This window comes from Melanerpes formicivorus, unplaced genomic scaffold, assembly GCF_026170545.1.
Source record: "Melanerpes formicivorus ecotype bairdi unplaced genomic scaffold, bMelFor1.0.p_v2 SCAF_154, whole genome shotgun sequence".
Lineage (NCBI taxonomy): Eukaryota > Metazoa > Chordata > Aves > Piciformes > Picidae > Melanerpes > Melanerpes formicivorus.
This window is the reverse complement of record NW_027142506.1, coordinates 220470-241213: the sequence shown is the minus strand read 5'-3', so window position 1 is coordinate 241213 and position 20744 is coordinate 220470. Positions and strand designations below refer to the sequence as shown.

Sequence of the window (20744 nt, the reverse complement as noted above, 5' to 3'; positions counted from 1 at the left end):
CCAAGAAGGAACTGTAAGAATAGCTCTGCTTTTTCATGTAAGCTGAGCACAAACACATGCTTAACACTTCCATTCACCAAGACAAATTACCTCTCTCAAGGATTGTGGACTTCTGATAGCAGGAGGAGTCGTGACCAGTGGATTCTATTTCCATGCCACAAACTCAACAGCTGATTCAGCAGCTGCAAATCAGGAACAACTCTGTAATTCATCCCCCTATCATGCTTGCCCAATCTGATAGCCTTCTATGATGGTGTGACCAGCTGAACAGATGAAGTCAGTAGATTCAGTATCACTGATGTTGGAAGAGACCTCAAAGATCATCGAGTCCAACCTGTCACCACAGACCTCATGACTAGAGTAGGGAGGACATTACTGCCCAATGCAGGCTTGAACTCACCACCTTCCCATTAAGGGTCTTATGCATTACCAACTCAGCCACATCCTGTCCCTCCCCAGCCTCCTTGTAGGCCCCCTTCAGCTACTCTTGCAAGGAATTAAAATGCAAAAGACACAAAACAATTTTCTCATTCTACTGAGGAAGAGGATGGGCTCAAGCTGGAGCACTGGGACATGTCTTAGGTCCTGTGTTTCAAAACAGTGCTAAGAGAGGGCCCAGAGAAGTAAAATGGAGCCTAATGAGAGATGTCAGAATGAAGACTACACAGAGGGAAGCCTGAGAGAATTGATATTCAGTCCAGGGGAAGGAAGACTGCGGAGGGACAAAGATGAAGGGAGAGCAGTGGATGTTGTATGCCAAGGCTTCTGACAGAGTCTCACATAACATTCTCATAGGTAAGATTAGGAAGTGTGGATTAGATGAGTGGACAGTGAGGTGGATTGAGAACTGGCTGAAGGACTGAGCTCAGAGGGTTGTGATCAATGATGCAGGGTCAAGTTGGAGGCCTGAAGCTAGTGGTGTTCCCCAGGGATTGGTACTGGGTCCAGTCTTGTTCAGTATCTTCAACAATGACCTGGATGAAGGGACAGAGTGCTCAAGGCAGGTATGCTGAAGGTACAAAACTGGGAGGAGTGGCTGGCACCCAGTCAGGCTGTGCTGCCATTCAGTGAGACCTGGACAGGCTGGAGAGCTGGGCAGAGGGGAATCTCTTGAAGTTCAACAAGGACAAGTGTAAAGTCCTGCACCTGGGGAGGAGTAACTCCCTGCACCAGTATACATTAGAGGTTAGCCTACTGGAAAGGAGCTCAGCAGGGAAGACCAGCTGGTGGCCAAGGAGTTCCCTGTGAGCCAGCAATGTGCCCTTATGGCCAAGAAGGCAAGTGGTATTCTTGGGTGCATTAAGAAGGGTGTGGTTGAAGGAGGTTCTCTTCTCCCTCGACTCTGCCCTAGTGAGGCTACACCTGGGAGTACTGTGTCCTGTTCTGGGCTCTCCAGTTCAAGAGGGATAGGGGATGCCTGAGAGACTTGGGACTGCTGAAGGCCAGTGGCATTCTTGGGTGCATTCAGAAGAGTGTCAAGGTCAAGGGAGGTTCTTCATTCCCTCTACTCTGCTCTGGTGAAGCCATACCTGGAACCTTGTGTCCAGTTCTGGACTCTCAAGTTCAAGAGAGACAGGAAAATACAACAGGCAGCACAATGGAATGCCACAAGGATGATTAAGAGATTGGAGTGTGTCCCTTATAAGCAAAGTCTGAGAGACCTAGGGCTGGAGAAGAGCAGACTGAGAGGGGATCTTACCAATATCTAAAGGGTAAAGGGTGGAGTTCAAGAGGATGGGGCTGGGCTCTTCCAGTTGGTTCCAGGTGATAAGAAAAAGGGCACTGGGCATGAACTAGAAAACAGGAGCTTTCCCTTAAACATAAGAAAAAGCTTTCCTGTGAGGCTGGCAGAGCACTGAAACAAGCTGCCCAGAGAGGTAGAGTCTCTGCCTCTAGAGGACATATTTCAGTGTGGTGATCCTGCTCTAGCATGGAGGTTGGACTAGATGATTTTCAGAGGTTCCTTCCACCCCCATCACGCTGCAGTTCTGAGGTAGAACTCTCATCTACAGGACATCATGACAATCACAGTATCACAGTATCACTTAGGTTGGAAAGGACCTCGAGGATCATCAAGTCCAACCTATCAACACAGACCCCATGACTAGACCATGGCACCAAGTGCCACGTCCAATCTCCTCTTGAATGCCTCCAGGGTCGATGACTCCACCACCTCCCTGGGCAGCACATTCCAATGGCGAATGACTCTCTCGGTGAAGAACTTCCTCCTCACCTCGAGTCTAAACCTCCCCTGGCGCAGCTTGAGACTGTGTCCTCTTGTTCTGGTGCTGGTTGCCTGGGAGAAGAGGCCAACCCCTTCCTGGCTACAACCACCTATCAGGTAGTTGTAGAGGGCAATGAGGTCACCCCTGAGCCTCCTCTTCTCCAGGCTAAGCAACCCCAGCTCCCTCAGCCTCTCCTCACAGGGCTGTGCTCAAGGCCTCTCCCCAGCCTCCTTGCCCTTCTCTGGACACCTTCAAGTCTCTCAATGTCCTTCTTAAACTGAGGGGCCCAGAACTGGACACAGGACTCAAGGTGTGGCCTAACCAATGCAGAGTACAGGGCACAATGACCTCCCTGCTCCTGCTGGCCACACTATTCCTAATGCAGGCCAGGATGCCATTGGCCTTCTTGGCCACCTGGGCAACTGGTTTGGAGTTTTTCAGCACTATGAGATGGCTACAAAAGGCAAGCCTGTAGCATTAAATGACTGGCATGTAATTCATTCAGTTACCTGTGCTGCCTCCCAGCCCCACTGCCTGTACTTGGGATCGTGGGTGAACCTCCACATGTACCAGTAGGTCTCAATCACCTCCGGCCTCAGGATGTAATACTTCTCGTTCTGGCGCACCGCCACTGCCTCAACACCACCATCGAATTTGAAGGCTTCTGGGCCCAGCTTTAATGCTGCAGAGGAAGGAAGAAACAAAAAAGGAAAGAAAAGAAAAGGAAAGGAAAAAAATTATTACTCCTTATCAGGTTTTGCAGGAAGGGTGGATAGGAGACTGCTAGATCTCAAGTAGGTGAGAAAAACAGGAACCAGCTTGTCCTTAAGCAGTCTCATCAATCTTCTGTGCTGTTGAGGTCTGTAAGTTTTGTTATGAATAATTTATTCATTTCCCACGAGAAAACTGCCTATCCTGACAGGAGCACAGTAATCCTCTTGAAAGCTAATGGAACACCAAGAATATAAAGACTTGAACACATTCCATTGTAGGATAAAATTAGAAGTGACCAACATAATCTCCAGAGGTCCCTCCCCACCTCCACCAGTGTATGAGCAGGTCCTTACAAGTAAAATAAATGACAAGTAAGAGAAGGGGCAAAAAGAAAAGAGGAGGTGGGAAGGGAAGGGAAGGTTTGGGAAGGTTAGGGCAGGGCAGAGAAGAGAGGAGAGGTTCGGAGAGGTTCGGAGAGGTTCGGAGAGGTTCGGAGAGGTTCGGAGAGGAGAGGAGAGGTTCGGAGAGGAGAGGAGAGGAGAGGAGAGGAGAGGAGAGGTTCGGAGAGGAGAGGAGAGGAGAGGAGAGGAGAGGAGAGGAGAGGGGAGGTTCGGAGAGGAGAGGAGAGGTTCGGAGAGGAGAGGAGAGGTTCGGAGAGGAGAGGTTCGGAGAGGAGAGGTTCGGAGAGGAGAGGAGAGGAGAGGTTCGGAGAGGTTCGGAGAGGAGAGGAGAGGAGAGGTTCGGAGAGGAGAGGAGAGGTTCGGAGAGGAGAGGAGAGGAGAGGTTCGGAGAGGAGAGGAGAGGAGAGGAGAGGAGAGGAGAGGAGAGGAGAGGAGAGGAGAGGAGAGGAGAGGAGAGGAGAGGAGAGGAGAGGAGAGGAGAGGAGAGGAGAGGAGAGGAGAGGAGGGGAGAGGAGAGGAGAGGAGAGGAGAGGAGAGGAGAGGAGGGGAGAGGAGGGGAGAGGAGAGGAGAGGAGGGGAGAGGAGAGGAGAGGAGAGAATTAACCAGGCTGGAAAAGACCTTTGAGATCATCAAGTCCAACCTATCACCCAACACCATCTAATCAACTAAACCATGGCACCAAGTGCCTCAGCCAGTCTCTTCCTAAACACTTCCAGTGATGGTGACTCCACCACCTCCCTGGGCAGCACATTCCAATGGCCAATCTCTCTTTCTGGGAAGAAACTTCTTCCTAACATCCAGCCTAACCTCCCCTGGCACAGCTTGAGACTGTGTCCTCTTGTTCTCATCAAAAGATGAGTACAGCATTTTATTCCTACTTGCAGCAAGTCCCTATTGCTAGCTGCTAGTCACAGAGTTCCTGTAAGTCCTCAGACTCTTCCAGCTGCTAAATCCAGGGACACTTGTCAGTGTGTGCTTGAGAGGTCTGGAGCACAGCCCTGTGAGGAGAGGCTGAGGGAGCTGGGGCTGCTTAGCCTGGAGAAGAGGAGGCTTTTCCCTAAGATCCAGCCTAAACCTCCCCTGGCACAGCTTGAGACTGCATCCTCTTGCTCTGGTGCTGGTTGCCTAGGAGAAAAGACCAACCCCTTCCTGGCTACAACCTCCCTTCAGGGAGTTGTAGAGAGCAGTAACACCAGCCTAACATGCAGCCTAAACCTCCCCTGGAGCAGAGGCTTTGATGTCCTTTGATCCTACCCAGCACAGCAGGAGAAGATCTAGGAACAAAACCAGGTACCACCACCTCAAATAACCTGCATCTTTATCCAAACACTCTTGGCTTAGGGAAGTGTTGTCAGGCCCCCACAGGTGATTTTTAGGTTGGTTACTAGAAGAAACATCTTCACTGGAAGGCTTTTCAAGCAGTGAAACAGGCCCTGCAGGGAGGTGGAGCTGTTTCAGAGATGCAGAGATGTGATGCTGAGGGACACGGTTTAGCACCAGCCTTGGCAGAGTTAGAATCATTCAGAGAATGGTAGGGGTTGGAAGGGACCTTCAGGTATCATGTAGTCCAATGCTCTTGCTAGAGCAGGTTCACCTAGCAGGTGGGGTACAGGAACAAGTCTGGTGAGATTTGCCTGAGGGAACTGGGGTTATTTAGCTTGGAAAAAAGGATGCTGAGGGGAGGTCTTCTTGCTTCCTACAACTCCTTGAAAGGGGCTTGTAGCCAGGGGTTTGTTGGCCCCTTCTCCCCAACAATGAGTGACAGGACAAGAGGAAATTGACTCAAGTTGCACTGGAGAGGTTTAGGCTGGGTATCAGGAAAAATTTGTTAACTGAAAGAGCGGTCAAGCATTGGAACAGGCTGTGATGTGATGGAGTCACCAACCATCTCTGGAGGTGCTCAAAACACTTGTTGACATATCAGGATATCAGGTAAAGGAAGCACCTTTGCACTGACCTGAGTATCTCTGTGCTCATGTGTATGCTTCTGGTGGATGTGTGTGTTTGTTGTGTGGCTATGGCTTTGTGCAAATGTCCTTTAGCTCTTTTATGTTCACTGAAGTATCCTCTCAGCTTCTTGGGAGGGTTCTGTAAGCAGCACTGACCCTACAGAACTGCTGGGCAACCTACTGGCCTGAGTTAGCAAAACTTTTCTGCCCTTGGCTTCATGAGGTTGTGCAGTGCTTGTGTCCTCCTTGCACAATGCAGCAAAAGTAAAATGAAGCTCTGGAAGCAGGCACAAATCCAAGCTGGGCAGGGACTGGCTGGAAAGCAGCCCTGAGGAGAGAGACTTGGGGGTGCTGGGGGAGGAGAAGCTCACCAGGAGCTCTCAGTGTGCACTTGCAGCCCAGAAAGCCAATCAGATCCTGGGCTGCAGCAGGAGAAGTGTGGCCAGCAGGGCAAGGGAGGTGATTCTCCCCCTCTGCTCAGCTCTGCTGAGACCCCACCTGGAGTACTGCCTCCAGTTCTGGAGCCCCTATTCCAAGAGGGATGTGGAGGTGCTGGAAGGTGTCCAGAGAAGGGCCAGGAGGATGAGCAGAGGGCTGGAGCACCTCTCCTGTGAGGACAGACTGAAGGAGTTGGGGCTGTTCAGTCTGGAGAAGAAAAGGCTCCCAGGTGACCTCATTGTGGCCTTCCAGTATCTGAAGGGGGCTACAGGAAGGCTGGGGAGGGACTGCTCAGGATCTCAGGCAGTGATAGGACTAGGGGGAATGGAATGAAGCTGGAGGTGGGGAGATTGAGGCTGAAGGTGAGGAGGAAGTTCTTCCCCATGAGAGTGGTGAAGCCCTGGAATGGGTTGTCCAGGGAGGTGGTTGGGGCCCTGTCCCTGGAGGTGTTTAAGGCCAGGCTGGGTGAGGCTGTGGCCAGGCTGATGTAGTGTGGGGTGTCCCTGCCCATGGCAGGGGGCTTGGAACTAGATGATCCTTGTGGTCCCTTCCAACCCTGAATGAAATTATGATACTATTATGATACATGGCACTTTGGGTCACAATTTAGTGGGCATGATGGTGCTAGTTGATGGTTGGACTTGATTATCTGAGAGGCCTTCCCCAACCTTTATGATTTTATGCTATTTTGCTTAGAACAGTTCTTTTACTTTCTCTGAAAGAAGAGTTCAGGCAAAAAAAACAACCAAAACACCCAAGCCAACCAAAACAAAACTCCCTATTCCTGAGCGTGCATCACTGAGCAACAGCAAACCAGGGCACTGCAAATACACAGCCATGGGTACAGCTTTCAGACTGCTTCTGACATCTGTGTGTGTTATGAAATGCACAACCAGAACTTTCATCCCCATCCTCTGACTTATTTGGGGTACAGAACAAACATCTGAAATAATGAAATTAGGACTGCACAAAGAGTAAAAGCAGCACTGCTTATTTTTAAGCACAGATTAAACATTTAAATGCTGTTGTTCAGAATGCAACAGCAGCTACAATTTGTAACTTTCTCCTTAGGCATCCTCTTATTTTTTCCCTTCTCCCTTTCTTTTTTTTCAAAGAATTTAGAATAAACCTCTATTTAGAACCTTTATTTAGAATAAACCAAACCAGGTTGGAAGAGACCTTCAAGATCATCGTGTCCAACCCATCAACCAATCCAACACCACCTAAACAACTAACCCATGGCACCAAGCACCCCATCAAGTCTCCTCCTGAAAACCTCCAATGACGGTGACTCCACCACCTCCCTGGGCAGCCCATTCCAATGGGCAATCACTCTCTCTGTGTAGAACTTCTTCCTAACATCCAACCTAAACCTCCACTGGCACAGCCTGAGACTGTGTCCTCTTGTCATATAATCAAAATCAATATAATCGAAAAGGTTGGATAAGACCTGAGAGATCATCAAGTCCAACCTATCACCCAACACCTCATGACTACTAAATCATGGCACCAAGTGCCACATCCAATCCCCTCTTGAATACCTCCAGGGACGATGACTCCACCACCTCCCTGGGCAGCACATTCCAATGGCCAACAACTCTCTCTGGGAAGAACTTTCTCCTCACCTCCTGCCTAAACTTCCCCTGGCGCAGCTTGATACTGTGTCCTCTTGTTCTGGTGCTGGTTGCCTGGGAGAAGAGACCAACCCCCACCTGGCTACAACCTCCCTTCAGGGAGTTGGAGAGAGCAAGAAGGTCTCCCCTGAGCCTCCTCTTCTCCAGGCTAAGCAACCCCAGCTCCCTCAGCCTCTCCTCACAGGGCTGTGCTCCAAACCCCTCCCCAGCTTTGTTGCCCTTCTCTGGACACCTTCCAGCATCTCAACATCTTTCCTAAACTGAGGGGCCCAGAACTGGACACAGGACTCAAGGTGTGGCCTAACCAGTGCTGAGTACAGGACACAATGACCTCCCTGCTCCTGCTGGCCACACTATTCCTGGTACAGGCCAGGATGCCATTGGCCCTCCTGGCTGCCTAGGCACACTGCTGGCTCATGTTCAGCCTACTATCAACCAGTCCCCCCAGGTCCCTTGCTGCCTGGCTGCTCTCCAGCAATCTCACCCCAGCTGTTGCTAGCCAGGTAGAAGTTTCACTTATGTGACTGGATGCTTTCACAGCACAGGCAATTGTACAATGATATTATGTAATCTGGTGAACAAATAGCTGAATTCTCACCTCAAAATTGCTTGACCTGCCGTTACCACTATTTCTACCACCAAGCTATTTCAGAATCTCACTTCTCTGATGGCTACAGAGAGCCATTCCCAATCTCCAACCTACATTTATTCAGGGCAAGCTCACACATCTTTACTCTTGGTACAGCCTTCTTGTTTAGATCTTAAAATAACTATTTCTTTTCAGTGTTTATCCCTTGAGATGAGAACAAATTTATTCCCCTCTTTGGCATTACTTTTCCAGCCTGCACAGGCTGACTTCTCTTATTTTTCCTCTGAAGATAAAAGTTCTGTCGCTCTCAGCATTCTCTTGGTCCTTCTCTCCATTTGTTCTGCTTGATATTCATATTTGTACAGCATGTCCTGGATGATGAATTACACATGTCACCTAAAGCAGTGTTAATATTCTCTAATCTCTGCTGAAAATTCTTCACCTATTTTACAAACTAGGACTGCATTGGCATTGCTCAGCTCCCGCTTCAGAAAAAGAGCATTTTTTTCCTAGTGAGCCTCTTATTTCTCACAGTGCAGCCCTCACAATCTTCCTGTTTACTACTCTGAAACTCCTCTAATTGCCTCATACGAATTTACAGACACTCTAGGCTGAACACGAGCCAGCAGTGTGCCCAGGTGGCCAAGAAGGCCATGGAATCCTGGCCTGCATCAGGAACAGTGTGGCCAGCAGGAGCAGGGAAGTCATTGTGCCCCTGTACTCAGCACTGGTTAGGCCACACCTTGAGTCCTGTGTCCAGTTCTGGGCTCCTCAGTTAGGAAAGATGTTGAGTTGCTGGAAGGTGTCCAGAGAAGGGCAACAAAGCTGGGGAGGGGTTTGGAGCACAGCCCTGTGAGGAGAGGCTGAGGGAGCTGGGGTTGCTTAGCCTGCAGAAGAGAAGACTCTGGGGACACCTTCTTGCTGTCTACAGCTACCTGAAGGGAGGTTGTAGCCAGGTGGGGGTTGGTCTCTCCTCCCAGGCAACCAGCACCAGAACAAGAGGACACAGTCTCAAGCTGTGCCAGGGGAGGTTTAGGCTGGATGTTAGGAAGAAGTTCTTCCCAGCAAGAGTAATTGGCCAATGGAACGCGCTGCCCAGGGAGGTGGTGGAGTCTGGATGAGGCACTTGGTGGATTAGATGGTGTTGAATGATAGGTTGGACTTCATAGTATCACAGTATAACTAAGGTTGGAAGAGACTTAGAGGATCATCACGTCCAACCTGTCACCACAGAGCTCATGACCAGACCATGGCACCAAGTGCCACGTCCAATCCCCTCTTGAACACCTCCAGGGATGGGGACTCCACCACCTCCCTGGGCAGCACATTCCAATGACGAATGACTCGCTCAGTGAAGAACTTTCTCCTCACCTCGAGTCTAAACCTCCCCTGAGACTGTGTCCTCTTGATCTTGAAGGTCTTTTCCAACCTGGTTATTTCTATTCCATTCCATTCCATTCCATTCCATTCCATTCCATTCCATTCCATTCCATTCCATTCCATTCTATTCTATTCTATTCTATTCTATTCTATTCTATTCTATTCTATTCTATTCTATTCTATTCTATTCTAAGCATAACAAGCACACTTCGACTTTTTGCATCAAGGTCATTCTGAAGATGTGAAATCAACCTGGTCCAAAAGACCGAACCTGTGAAACTTCCAGCCCAGCAGTGAAACCTGACACTGCCTCCTCACTGGTCAAGTCGTACAGTCTGTATACTCATCACCATCTTCACTAGTTTAGTTGTATTTAGAATGTACTGCTTTTAAAACCAGTAAAAGATGTATTTACAACATTTTCACTCTACATCACTGGAAGAACAGTAGATATGAAATGAAAACCTGCCCTGTGCACCTGGGAGGAGGACAAGAGTTCACATGCACTCCCTCCCCTCTTTGCCCACGCAACCTATTTCAGGTGACTGCTCCAAAAATAGGAGCACACAAGCAGGAAGGAGCTGTCTGAAGTCTGGGTTTACATTAATTCATCGTGACGTAGGTCAGAAGTACCTGTCTGGATGTAAAAACACTATACTGGCAGAAACTGGAGAGAGGCCTTGAGCACAAGCACTATGAGGAGAGGCTGAGGGAGTTGGGGCTGTTTGGCCTGGAGAGGAGGAGGCTCATTGCTGTCTACAACTCCCTGAAGGGAGGTTGTAGCCAGGTGGGGGTTGGTCTCTTCTCCCAGGCACCCAGCACCAGAACAAGAGGACACAGTCTCAAGCTGTGCCAGGGGAAGTTTAGGTTGGAGGTGAGGAGAAAGTTCTTCCCAGAAAGAGTAATTGGCCATTGGAATGTGCTGCCCAAGGAGGTGGTAGAGTCACTGTCCCTGGAGGTGTTCAAGAGGGGATTGGACGTGGCACTTGGAGCCATGGTTTAGTTAGTAATCACTCACTGGGTGATAGGTTGGACTTGATGACCTCTGAGGTCTTTTCCAACCTTATTGATTCTATGATTCTTTGTGTGCAAATAAAGAGTGCATGTTAGGCAAGGCTGTGGTGGGTTAATGCCCATCCTGAAAAAAACAAAACGGTGGAGGTTTTGTGAGTGCTTTGCCCTCTCTGCAGGGCATCTTCCCCCTGGGAAACTGAGTCTGTTCCACTCCCCCCTCCCTGCCCAGCTAGGGTATAAAAAGCAGGACATTGCAGCCATTAGGCCTCCTTTTGGCTCCTGCCTCTCCTGGATGAGAGCTACTGCAGCTGCTTTCCTGCTCCTCTGCCATGTGGTCAGGCCTGATCCTTCTCCCTGCTGCCTCCACAGCTCTTCAGAGAGAGACTGGTTTTGTATTCTTCTTCTTTGTCCCCCTCCCATCCATCCTTGTTCCTTGCCCCTGTGAACTTTACCTGTTATTTTTTTATATATATATTTTCTTTAAAGAAAACTCTTTACCTCTCTACTTCCAGGCTGACTCCAAATTATTGTTTGGTGGATTTGCTCCTTCCCTTTTTTTCCCCTCTCTGTTGGGAGGGAGAAGGGGGGAGTGGGAGAGAGATTCTCATCCTTGCCCCCATCTGAGCTCTTAACTCCCAGTTAAGGCTTAAAGCACTACAAAGGCATAGGTCCAAACCAAATCTTAACAACCACTACAACCATTTCTGCATTTTCCCCACTGAAGTGGATTAGAAATGGATCTTACTGGTCCTGTCGTACGACTCGTGACACGTATGTGCAATTTCAGCTCCCAGCTGCAAGTAATGTCCAGCCTTGTCATCTCTGGAACCATCTGCTCCAAGGGCAAACATTCCCCCTGCAAAACAGGTCAAATGGCCCATCTTTCTTTCAAGGTGCCCGTTCTTCCACTCCCCAATGAAGGTCAGTCCTCCATTGGACTTCCTGACGAGATGCTTTTCTATGGCCTACAAGAAGAAGAGAACTTTCAGACAGTGTTTCCCATGTGAGTCTCACATGCTAACTCTCCTTCAAAGAACAAAGCAGATTGAAAAACAAAAAGCATTTTCTTCTTTCAGATTCATTGCTGAATGACACAAGAATAACCAGCTCTAAGAACATGATTTCAGTGCACCCTCCCCCCGTAACTGCTGAACAATGCTCCTGAGATCAACCACAGGACCATCATGAAATAAGGTAACACTGCATTTTTCAGCTGAGAATTCAGCACATATTTTATGGCTCAAACAATGTTTGTCTGATAACTCTGAAAAGCACCTCCTTGTTCTGCTGTACAGTCTGTGCATGCTCAGGAAATAAACCAACACTGGGAACTTTTGGTGAGGAGGCAGCACCTGTAGTCTCAGTCTTTAATAGGAAGTGACAGGAATGCTCCAGCCACCTTCTAGGTGCTTCTCAGCACCTTTGTTTGCACATGGTTAAAGGATGGAGGAGGGTCAGAGCAGCTGTTCACAAAACACCATAATTGTTTTATAGGTGAAGCTGTTTTTTGTTTGCATACCTTTACCAACATATCACACAATCACAGAATGGTAGGAATTGGAAGGGACCTCTGAATAGTCCAACCCTCCTGCTAGGGCAGGATCACCTACAGCAAATCACACAGGAACACATCCAGGTGGGTTTGGAATGCTTCCAGGTACGTTGTTGCTGATGACTTACAAATGGTATTCTTCTGGTAGCACAAAGGAGAAGAGCTGACCTAACTTTCTGAAGTTTGCAATGCACATGGAACAACACATCCCCACCAGCCTACCTCAGGACTTGCTATTTTTAGCATCAGACAGTTTTTCTTCTAACTAGAATCTCATTATGGGTTGAGTTCTACAATCATAAAGACAATTATCTTCTTTACCAGGGGGACAGCATCCCTGTCTCCTTTCCAGAAATCTCTTTTGTACTTGCACACATAACCATCTCATGGGTTCAGAACTTTCTTCAAAGTGCCTGATCTGTGATGGGTCAGAGTACTCCAAGGCTGGTTAGAGTTGAAGGATCACAGTACCGCTAAAAAGGCATTTACTCTGCTTCACAGTATCACAGTATCACAGTATAACTAAGGTTGGAAGAGACCTCGAGGATGCTTACCATCCACAAGATCTAGTACAGAGGTGAATTACTGCCACTCTCTTTTGTTTGTCTGGTACCTACAACAAATTACATCCCAAACATCCACAAATGTATTCTGCACTAAATCCAGATATACTGACAACACAGAGGCAGAGAGTGTGGATGTGGAGCTCATGCCTGCTGCATACAGTTGCCTTCTTGCTACTTACTCAGCGCGAACTGCAGTTTGCTACAACCTGGATTAGGGCAATAGATTAATTAATTAGATTAATGAATCAGGGATCAGTGCTGGGCCCCATCCTGTTCAATATCTTTACTGATGATCTGGATGAGGGGATTGAGTCCATCATCAGTAAATTTGCAGATGACACCAAGCTGAGGGCAGGAGTCGATCTGTTAGAGGGTAGAAGAGCTCTGCAGAGGGACCTGGACAGGCTGGACAGATGGGCAGAGTCCAAGGGCAGGAGATTGAACACATCCAAGTGCCAAGTTCTACACATTGGCCACAACAACCCCATGCAGTGCTACAGGCTGGGGACAGAGGGGTTGAAGAGCAACCAGGCAGAGAGGGACCGGGGGGGTACTGGTCAATGGTAGGCTGAACATGAGCCTGCAGTGTGCCCAGGCAGCCAGGAGGGCCAATGGCATCCTGGCCTGCATCAGGAAGAGTGTGGCCAGCAGGAGCAGGGAGGTCATTCTGCCCCTGTACTCAGCACTGGTTAGGCCACACCTTGAGTCCTGTGTCCAGTTCTGGGCCCCTCAGTTTAGGAAAGATGTTGAGTTGCTGGAAGGTGTCCAGAGAAGGGCAACACAGCTGGGAAGGGGTCTGGAGCACAGCCCTATGAGGAGAGGCTGAGGGAGCTGGGGTTGCATAGCCTGGAGAAGAGGGGGCTCAGGGGAGACCTTCTTGCTGTCTCCAACTCCCTGAAGGGAGGTTATAACCAGGTGGGTGTTGGTCTCTTCTCCCAGGCAAGCAGCACCAGAACAAGAGGACACAGTCTCAAGCTGTGCCAGGGGAAGTTTAGGCTGGAGGTGAGGAGAAAGTTCTTCCCAGAAAGAGTAATTGGCCACTGGAATGTGCTGCCCAGGGAGGTGGTGGAGTCACCATCCCTGGAGGTGTTCAAAAAGGGATTGGACGTGGCATAGTTGAATGCTACAATGGCTTGCTGTGCCAGGGGAGGTTCAGGCTGGATGTTAGGAAGAAGCTCTTCCCAGAAAGAGAGATTGGCCATTGGAATGTGCTGCCCAGGGAGGTGGTGGAGTCACCATCACTGTAAATGTTTAAGAGCCTGGATGAGGCACTTGGTGCCATGGTTTAGTGGATTAGATGGTGTTGGGTGATACGTTGGACTCAATGATCTCAAAGGTCTTTTCCAAACTAGTTTACTCCAGTCTAGTCTAGTCTAGTCTATTCACCACCCTAAAAGTCATGGGTGGTGGAAGCTTTAAGAACTGGGAAAAGCACCTAGCTCAAGCCACTTGGTTAGTGAATAGCAGAGGGTCTGTAAACCAAGCTGGTCCTGCCCAGTCCAACCTGCTGCAAACAGTAGATGGAGATAGAGTTCCTATGATCTGTGAGAATAATCTACTGGGGAAGTCAGTGTGGGTTTCTCTGGCTGCCAGTGGGAGCAAACCAACCTGAGGGGTGGTCTTTGCTGAGGGGCCTGGTCACACATGCTGGGTCATGCTAGAGACTGGGGGCATTCAATGTGTCCCATAGTGAAAGATAACTCTGGCTGAAAAAGTACAGACTCAGAGGCTAACACAGATCAATGTAATCACTGTATAATAGTTTTAAGTTGTTCTAAGTTTTCCTTGCTGGTTTAGTGACAATGTGGTGCCCAGGATTCAACATGAATCCACCACACACAAACACTGATCCAGTGGACTTCTGCATCATCTCACCTGCACCTGCTCCTGTTTCCCTACAGCAACAGACTGTTCCTGACTCCCCTTCAGAGATAAAGACTATGTCCTGGTTTCCTGATCCTTCTCCTGCCTTAGTCAAACACCACCTGCATCAACCAGCACCAGAGAGACAGACTGCCTTGAGAGAGAGTCAGCTGGGACAAAGAAGCACTTGCAGCAAGAATTCTAGTACCACAATTCATAACTGGATGAAGACTGTGACAGAAAAGTGGACATGGAATAGAGGGGTGGACTGTGCTGGGTTACACCTATCCTTGATGGGGGCTGAAAGAACCCAGCCCCAGGTGGACAGAAGAAACCTCATCCAGGTGGGCAGAGAGACTTGGCTGCCCCCCTCCCAGGAGGAGGAGTCCCCTGGGTCAGAGGTGGTCTATTCCACTCCCCCTTCCTGTCCATCAAGCCTATAAAAAAGGTGAACATCATTTCCTTCCTTCTCTTTCTTGCCTCACCTGTTCAAGAGAGATCAAATGCTGCTGCTGTTGCTTCCTGCACTGACCCCGTGGTCTGGGTCTATTTCCCCAGCTGCAGCCACACTTCCTAAAGAACTGAATCCACTCACATCCAGGGAACCACAAGGCCATCCAGCCTTGGTTTTGTATATTTGCCTATTTATCCTTATCCCTTACCTTTGTCAACCCTCCCTGGTATTGCTATATGTATTTTTTGTTAAACATTTACCTCTTCTACTCCCTAACTGATTCCAGACTATTTCTTTCATGAATTTACCTCTCCTTTCCCCTACCCTTTCTTTATGTTTTGTTTGTTGTTTCCCCCTTACTAGGGAAAAAAAATATCTCAATCTGTTATTATTTGAGCTTTCAAACTCCACTTAAAGCTCAAACCAGCACAGACAGGTGAAAGTAAAACAAAAAGTCATGGAAAATTCCTCTTCCCATGAAGGTTCTGCAAAGACACTTTTAGCTAATGCTAGGTGGCATCCTCCCAGGGAGCTGCAAGAAAGAAATGCTGCAAAGTAATGTGCATATGACACAGAAATTGATGGAGCTATAGATAGTGATAAAGGAAAAGTCTGTCCTGTAAAAATCATTCAGAGCAGGTGACAAAAGGGGGGTTGCTTGAACAATTGTGTTTTAATAGAGATAAGTGTAAGGTCAGACATGGTGGCATCAGGAATGTAAATCATCCTAGCAGGAAAGCACTGAATCAAGAAGATTATCACTAGCTTCTGAGCAAAACCAACTGGGAAGTGGATGAGAGTGTGAGGCAGAGGTTAAGAGGGCAAACAGAGCTCTTGTCTGGATGAAGAGAAGACTGCTGAGAAGAAATCAGTAAGCATGCAAATGACACTAAGGTGGGAGGGAGTGTTGATGTGGTTGAAGGTAGGAAGGCTATACAGAGAGATGTGGACAGGCTGAAACAATGGGCTGAGGCCAATTGTATGAGATTCCACAAGGCCAAGTGCCAGATCCTGCACTTAGGTCACAACAAGCCCCAACAGTGCTTCAGGCTGGAAAGCACCCTGGCAGAAAAGGACCTGGAGCTGCTGGTTGAGAGGCAGCTGAAGACAAGACAACGTGGTTCCAGGTGGCCAAGAAGGCCAACAGTATCATGGAGTGCATCAGCAACAAAGTACCCAGCAGGACCAGGCAAATGATTGTCCCACTGTACTTGGCACTGATGAGACCACACTTTGAGTTCTGGGTTCAGTTTTGGGGCTCTCACTACAAGACAGACATTGCAGTGCTGGAGTGCACCCAGAGAAGCTCAACAAAGCTAGTAAAGGGTCTGGAGAACAGGTCTTGTGAGAAGGGAGGCTGAGGGAACTGAGGTTGTTTAATCTGGAGAGGAGAAGGCCAAGGCAATAGCTTTTTCCTCTCTACAACTCCTTGAAAGGAGCTACAGCTTTCACTAGTTACCTTTCATTGTGCATTTGGAGAATTCCAAGACAAGAGTTTTGTTTTAGGAGACTGACAGCACCAGAGCAAAGCTTTAAAAGGTTATCTTGAAATAAACACAGAGTGTACAGAACATTCAACAAGTTAGGTACCAAGCACATATCAGCACTTGGACAAGACTATAAAGACCTTGCTGCTGTTGGTACCACAGCTACCTTGACTGAAGTTCTCAGTGGTTACTCTCAGTGTGTCTTGCTGCAGCATTGGCAAGTTAATACATATGGGCACAACCAAGACTGAGGAAAGAAGATGGCTGTATCTGGGAAAAGAAAGCAAGCAAGAACTGAGCAGCATAAAGCTCAGAGCCACCACGAAAAGTCCCCACTGCAAATCACTCTGAACTATTCTAATGAAATTCAACAAGGGTAAGTGCAGAGTCCTGCATTTGGGGAAGAGCAATCCCCTGCACCAGCACAGGTTAGGGGTTGACCTTCTGGAAAGCAGCTCTGGGGAAAAGGAACCTGGGACTCTTGGTGGACAGCAAGTTTCCCATGGGCCAACAATGTGCTCTCATGGTGAGAAAGCCAATGGCATCCTGGGGTGCATTCAGATGAGTGTGGCCAGCAGGTCAAGGGAGATTCTCCTCCCCCTCCACTCTGTAATACTCCACCCAGTTCTGGGATCTGCACTTCAAGAAACAAAGAAATATTAGATAGAGTCCAGCAGAGAGCCCCTAAGATGATGAGGGGACTGGAACATGTAAATGACAAGGAAAGGCTGAGAGATCTGGGGCTGTTGAGCCCAGAGAAAAGGAAACTGAGGCACAATTTCATTAATGCTTCTCAATATCTAAAGGGTGAGTGTCAGGAGGATCAGGACAGACTTTCCTTGTGGTGTCCAGGGATAGAACAAGGAGCAATGGACACAAACTGGAACATGGGAGGTTCCACACCAACAGATGGAAAAAATTTCTTCCCTTTGAGGGTGGCAGAACACTCAACATGCTGCCCAGAGAGGCTGTGGAGTTTCTGCCTCTGTAAGCATTCCAAACCTGCCTGGGTGTGTTCCTGTGTGATTTACTGTATGAGATCCTGCCCTAGCAGGAGGGTTGGACTGGACAATCTGCAGACATCCCTTCCAACCCCTACCTTTCTATGATTCTGTCATCCTGAAATGCTGCTGGGCCTGGGCAAGCACTGCTTGATCTGTGAGAGGGAGCAAGGCCATACCACAAAAGCAGCACAGAGTAAGGAACAGGTCTGAACTACATGGTACATTGTGACTTCCCTGCAGAGAAGTTCTGCACTTGTCAGGGCTGTGATTAGCTTTTTCTAATAAATTATAATCTGTTATAGGGTAGGAGAGCTCTGCAGAGGGAGACCTTGACAGGCTGGATGGATGGGCAGAGTCCAACAGGATGGCATTCAACAAGTCCAAGTGCCAGGTGCTGCACTGGGGCCACAACAACCCCATGCAGAGCTACAGGCTGGGGTCAGAGTGGCTGGAGAGCAGCCAGGTAGAGAGAGACCTGGGGGTGCTGATTGACAGTAGGCTGAACATGAGCCAGCAGTGTGCCCAGGCAGCCAAGAAGGCCAATGGCATCCTGGCCTATATCAAGAATAGTGTGGCCAGCAGGAGCAGGGAAGTCATTGTGCCCTGTACTCAGCACTGGTTAGGCCACACCTTGAGTCCTGTGTCCAGTTCTGGGCCCCTCAATTTAAGAAGGATACGGAGACACTTGCACATGTCCAGAGAAGGGCAACAAGGCTGGGGAGGGGTCTGCCCTGTGAGGAGAGGCTGAGGGAGCTGGGATTGCTCAGCCTGGAGAAGAGGAGGCTCAGGGGAGACCTTATTGCTCTCTACAACTACCTGAAGGGAAGCTGCAGCCATGTGGGGGTTGGTCTCTTCTCCCAGGTAACTAGCACCAGAACAAGAGGACACAGTCTCAAGCTGTGCCAGGGGAGGTTTAGGCTGGAGGTGAGAGGAAAGTTCTTCCCAGAAAGAGTAATTGGCCATTGGCATGTGCTGCCCAGGGAGGTGGTCGTGCCACCATCCCTGGAGGTGTTCAAGAGGGGATTGGACGTGGCACTTGAAGCCATCGTTTAGTTAGTCCTGAGGTGTTGGGTGACAGGTTGGACTTGATCTCTGAGGTCTCTTCCAACCTTATTGATTCCATGATTCTATAGCTTGGACTTCACATTATGCCACTTTGGACAAGCTGATTATCTTCAGCACAATAATCTGCACTGGGTGCATCCCACAGCAATGCTTTTGAAAGCGCTCCGAGTGAAAGCTGCCGTCACTCACCCCTCGACTGCTTACGATTTACCTCATCCAAACAAGTTTCACAGTGTGAGGGTTGGTTGGTTGGTTTGTTTGCTTGGGCGGGGGGGGGGGGGCGAGATTATTGAATTCTTTTTGGTTTAGTGTTCAGGATGGTTTTGCAGTTCCACAGTGCTGGAAAACTCCACGAATGATAATCACCTCAATGGCGTCGTCGTACATTCTCCTTGCCTCCGTGTCCATCTTGTCTGACATGAGCCAGGCCTTCAATAAATATTCATAAAAACTGTCTCCCAGCCCGCCCACGGATGTGTGATCTGTAGGAGGGAAGAAAACACAACAACACAACCAGGTTCAAGTTGTTATATAACAGCACCTTCAACTTTATTCAAAACACAAACCTCTGCCTTTCAAGGTCTAGCAACGCTTTCAGCCTGTTCAGCAGGAGAAAAGCTGCGCTCTGTCCTCCAAACCCGCTTCACAGGCATGGAACCTTGCTCACCATCATTCATCATTCTGCACAGGTCATCCTTCATCTAAAAAAAGCCTTGTTTAAATCTCTGGTTTAACTTCACTCCACAGAACTGAGTTGTTTGGCTGCTGTACAGTTTGGGGTCTGTGTGTGTGTGTGAGATATGCAAAAAAGCATAGATCTATATATAGCGACACAGCTACAGCCTGTATCCAGGATGCAACCAGGTCAGGTGGTTGGCTATTAAATGCCACGAAGTACACAGAAGGCAATCTCTCCAGGAGATCCTTATTTCCAAGGTGGTTATTTAACAGAGTGTTAAATCTGCCCAAGTACATGTTCTTATTTCAGTGATTTCACTCAGGAGGGAGGCAAACTGTCTTTGCAGGGTACACCACCACAAGCCATGCTCCATTCCATAGCCATACAAAGTCAAGCCACGTGCTACACAGGAAGGCTGCTTGACTATCTGAGTCCACCACCACCACATCAACTGGACCTCCTAACATGCAGAATTCCTTTCTGTCACCTTTTTTTGTGTGTCTGTTTTCCTTTCCCTTGCTTTTCTCAAGTAGAGCCATCACTATTCTGTGCTGACAGACCAGGCAAGAGCTACTTATGTTTTGCTTTGGGTGAATTATCATACATTCCCACATAAAGCCTGCTGATGAGCTCAGTCTTGGAGCTTCTGTTCCAACCACAGCAAGTGCTCCCTAGCACACTCTTCATTCAAAAAGCAGTACACTCTATGAGCTTTAATAAGTGGCTTCAACCACAACAACATTTAACTTCCCCCCTCCCCCCACCAATGCTACAGCTCCTAAAATGCTGGCACCAGACCAGTCTTAGTTTGCTGAAGCTAGGCAAAGGAAATGTCTAAGACCAGCTTTGTCACAATGACAAAAATTGCACTGCCTTAAGCATGGCTGTTATGGTCATGCAAGCTCCTTCTTGCTCAGTGAGGAAAAGAGCAGCTATCAGAGAGTCACAGACAGGTAGGGGGTGGAAGGGACCCCTGGACATCACCTAGTCCAGTCCCTGTGCTGAGGCAGGGTAACCCAGAGCAGGTTACTCAGGATTGCAATGTCAGGCAGGTTTGGGAAGCCTCCAGAGAAGGAGACTTCACAACCTCTCAGAGTAGCCTGATCCAGTGCTCTGTCACCCTCACAGGAAAGAAATTTTGCCTCCTGTTCAGACGGAACCTCCTGGGTTCAAATTTGTGCCTGTTGCCCCTTATCCTGTCACTGGCACCACAGAAAACAGACCAGGCTCCTCCTCTTGATACCAGTCCCTTAGATATCACAGAATGCCAGGTTGGATAGGACATCAAGGATCATCTGCCCCAACCTCAGATATGATCCCTCCTTTTCTGAATTACCTCAGGGAAGGGGTGACATGCAGAGTGTTTCTGGGACAAAAGTGTGTGTGGAAGAAAGGCTGGAGCTCTCCCGTTCCTTTTTCCTCCAAGCACCATCTTGCCCCATCATGTCTGCTTGCCTCTGAAGAGGTGAGTAGAAGGTTAGAGCTGGTAGATGCTGCTCTCCTAACTTTTCTAACTGACTCTAGACTCCTCTGCTACTTAACAATGGATTTCTAAACACAGGAAGGAGAGAGTGGAAAGCCTGTAGCTTTGACACTTGGTTTCAGGTTGTGAATGTGTAGCAAATTACTTCATGCCCTTCTCATTTATGTCAGTATCTCCTACACAGCCCTGTCACACCTAGGTACCCCATGATTTATCTGCAACCATTTTTCACCCAGCTCTCTAGGT

The 20744-nt window shown here is 48.6% G+C and overlaps 1 protein-coding gene across 1 annotated transcript in view; it reads right to left on the bottom strand.

Moving 5' to 3' along the window:
• Window positions 1-20744, bottom strand: part of MAN1A2 (mannosidase alpha class 1A member 2) — a 194282-nt gene that overhangs the window by 13632 nt on the left and 159906 nt on the right. Inside the window, exons 9-11 of the mRNA XM_068168689.1 lie at window positions 18703-18818; window positions 11091-11310; window positions 2735-2907 (exon numbers count right to left, since the gene is read on the bottom strand). Of these exons, the coding sequence (XP_068024790.1) occupies window positions 2735-2907; window positions 11091-11310; window positions 18703-18818 (509 nt within the window). The remainder of the gene's footprint in view (window positions 1-2734; window positions 2908-11090; window positions 11311-18702; window positions 18819-20744) is intronic.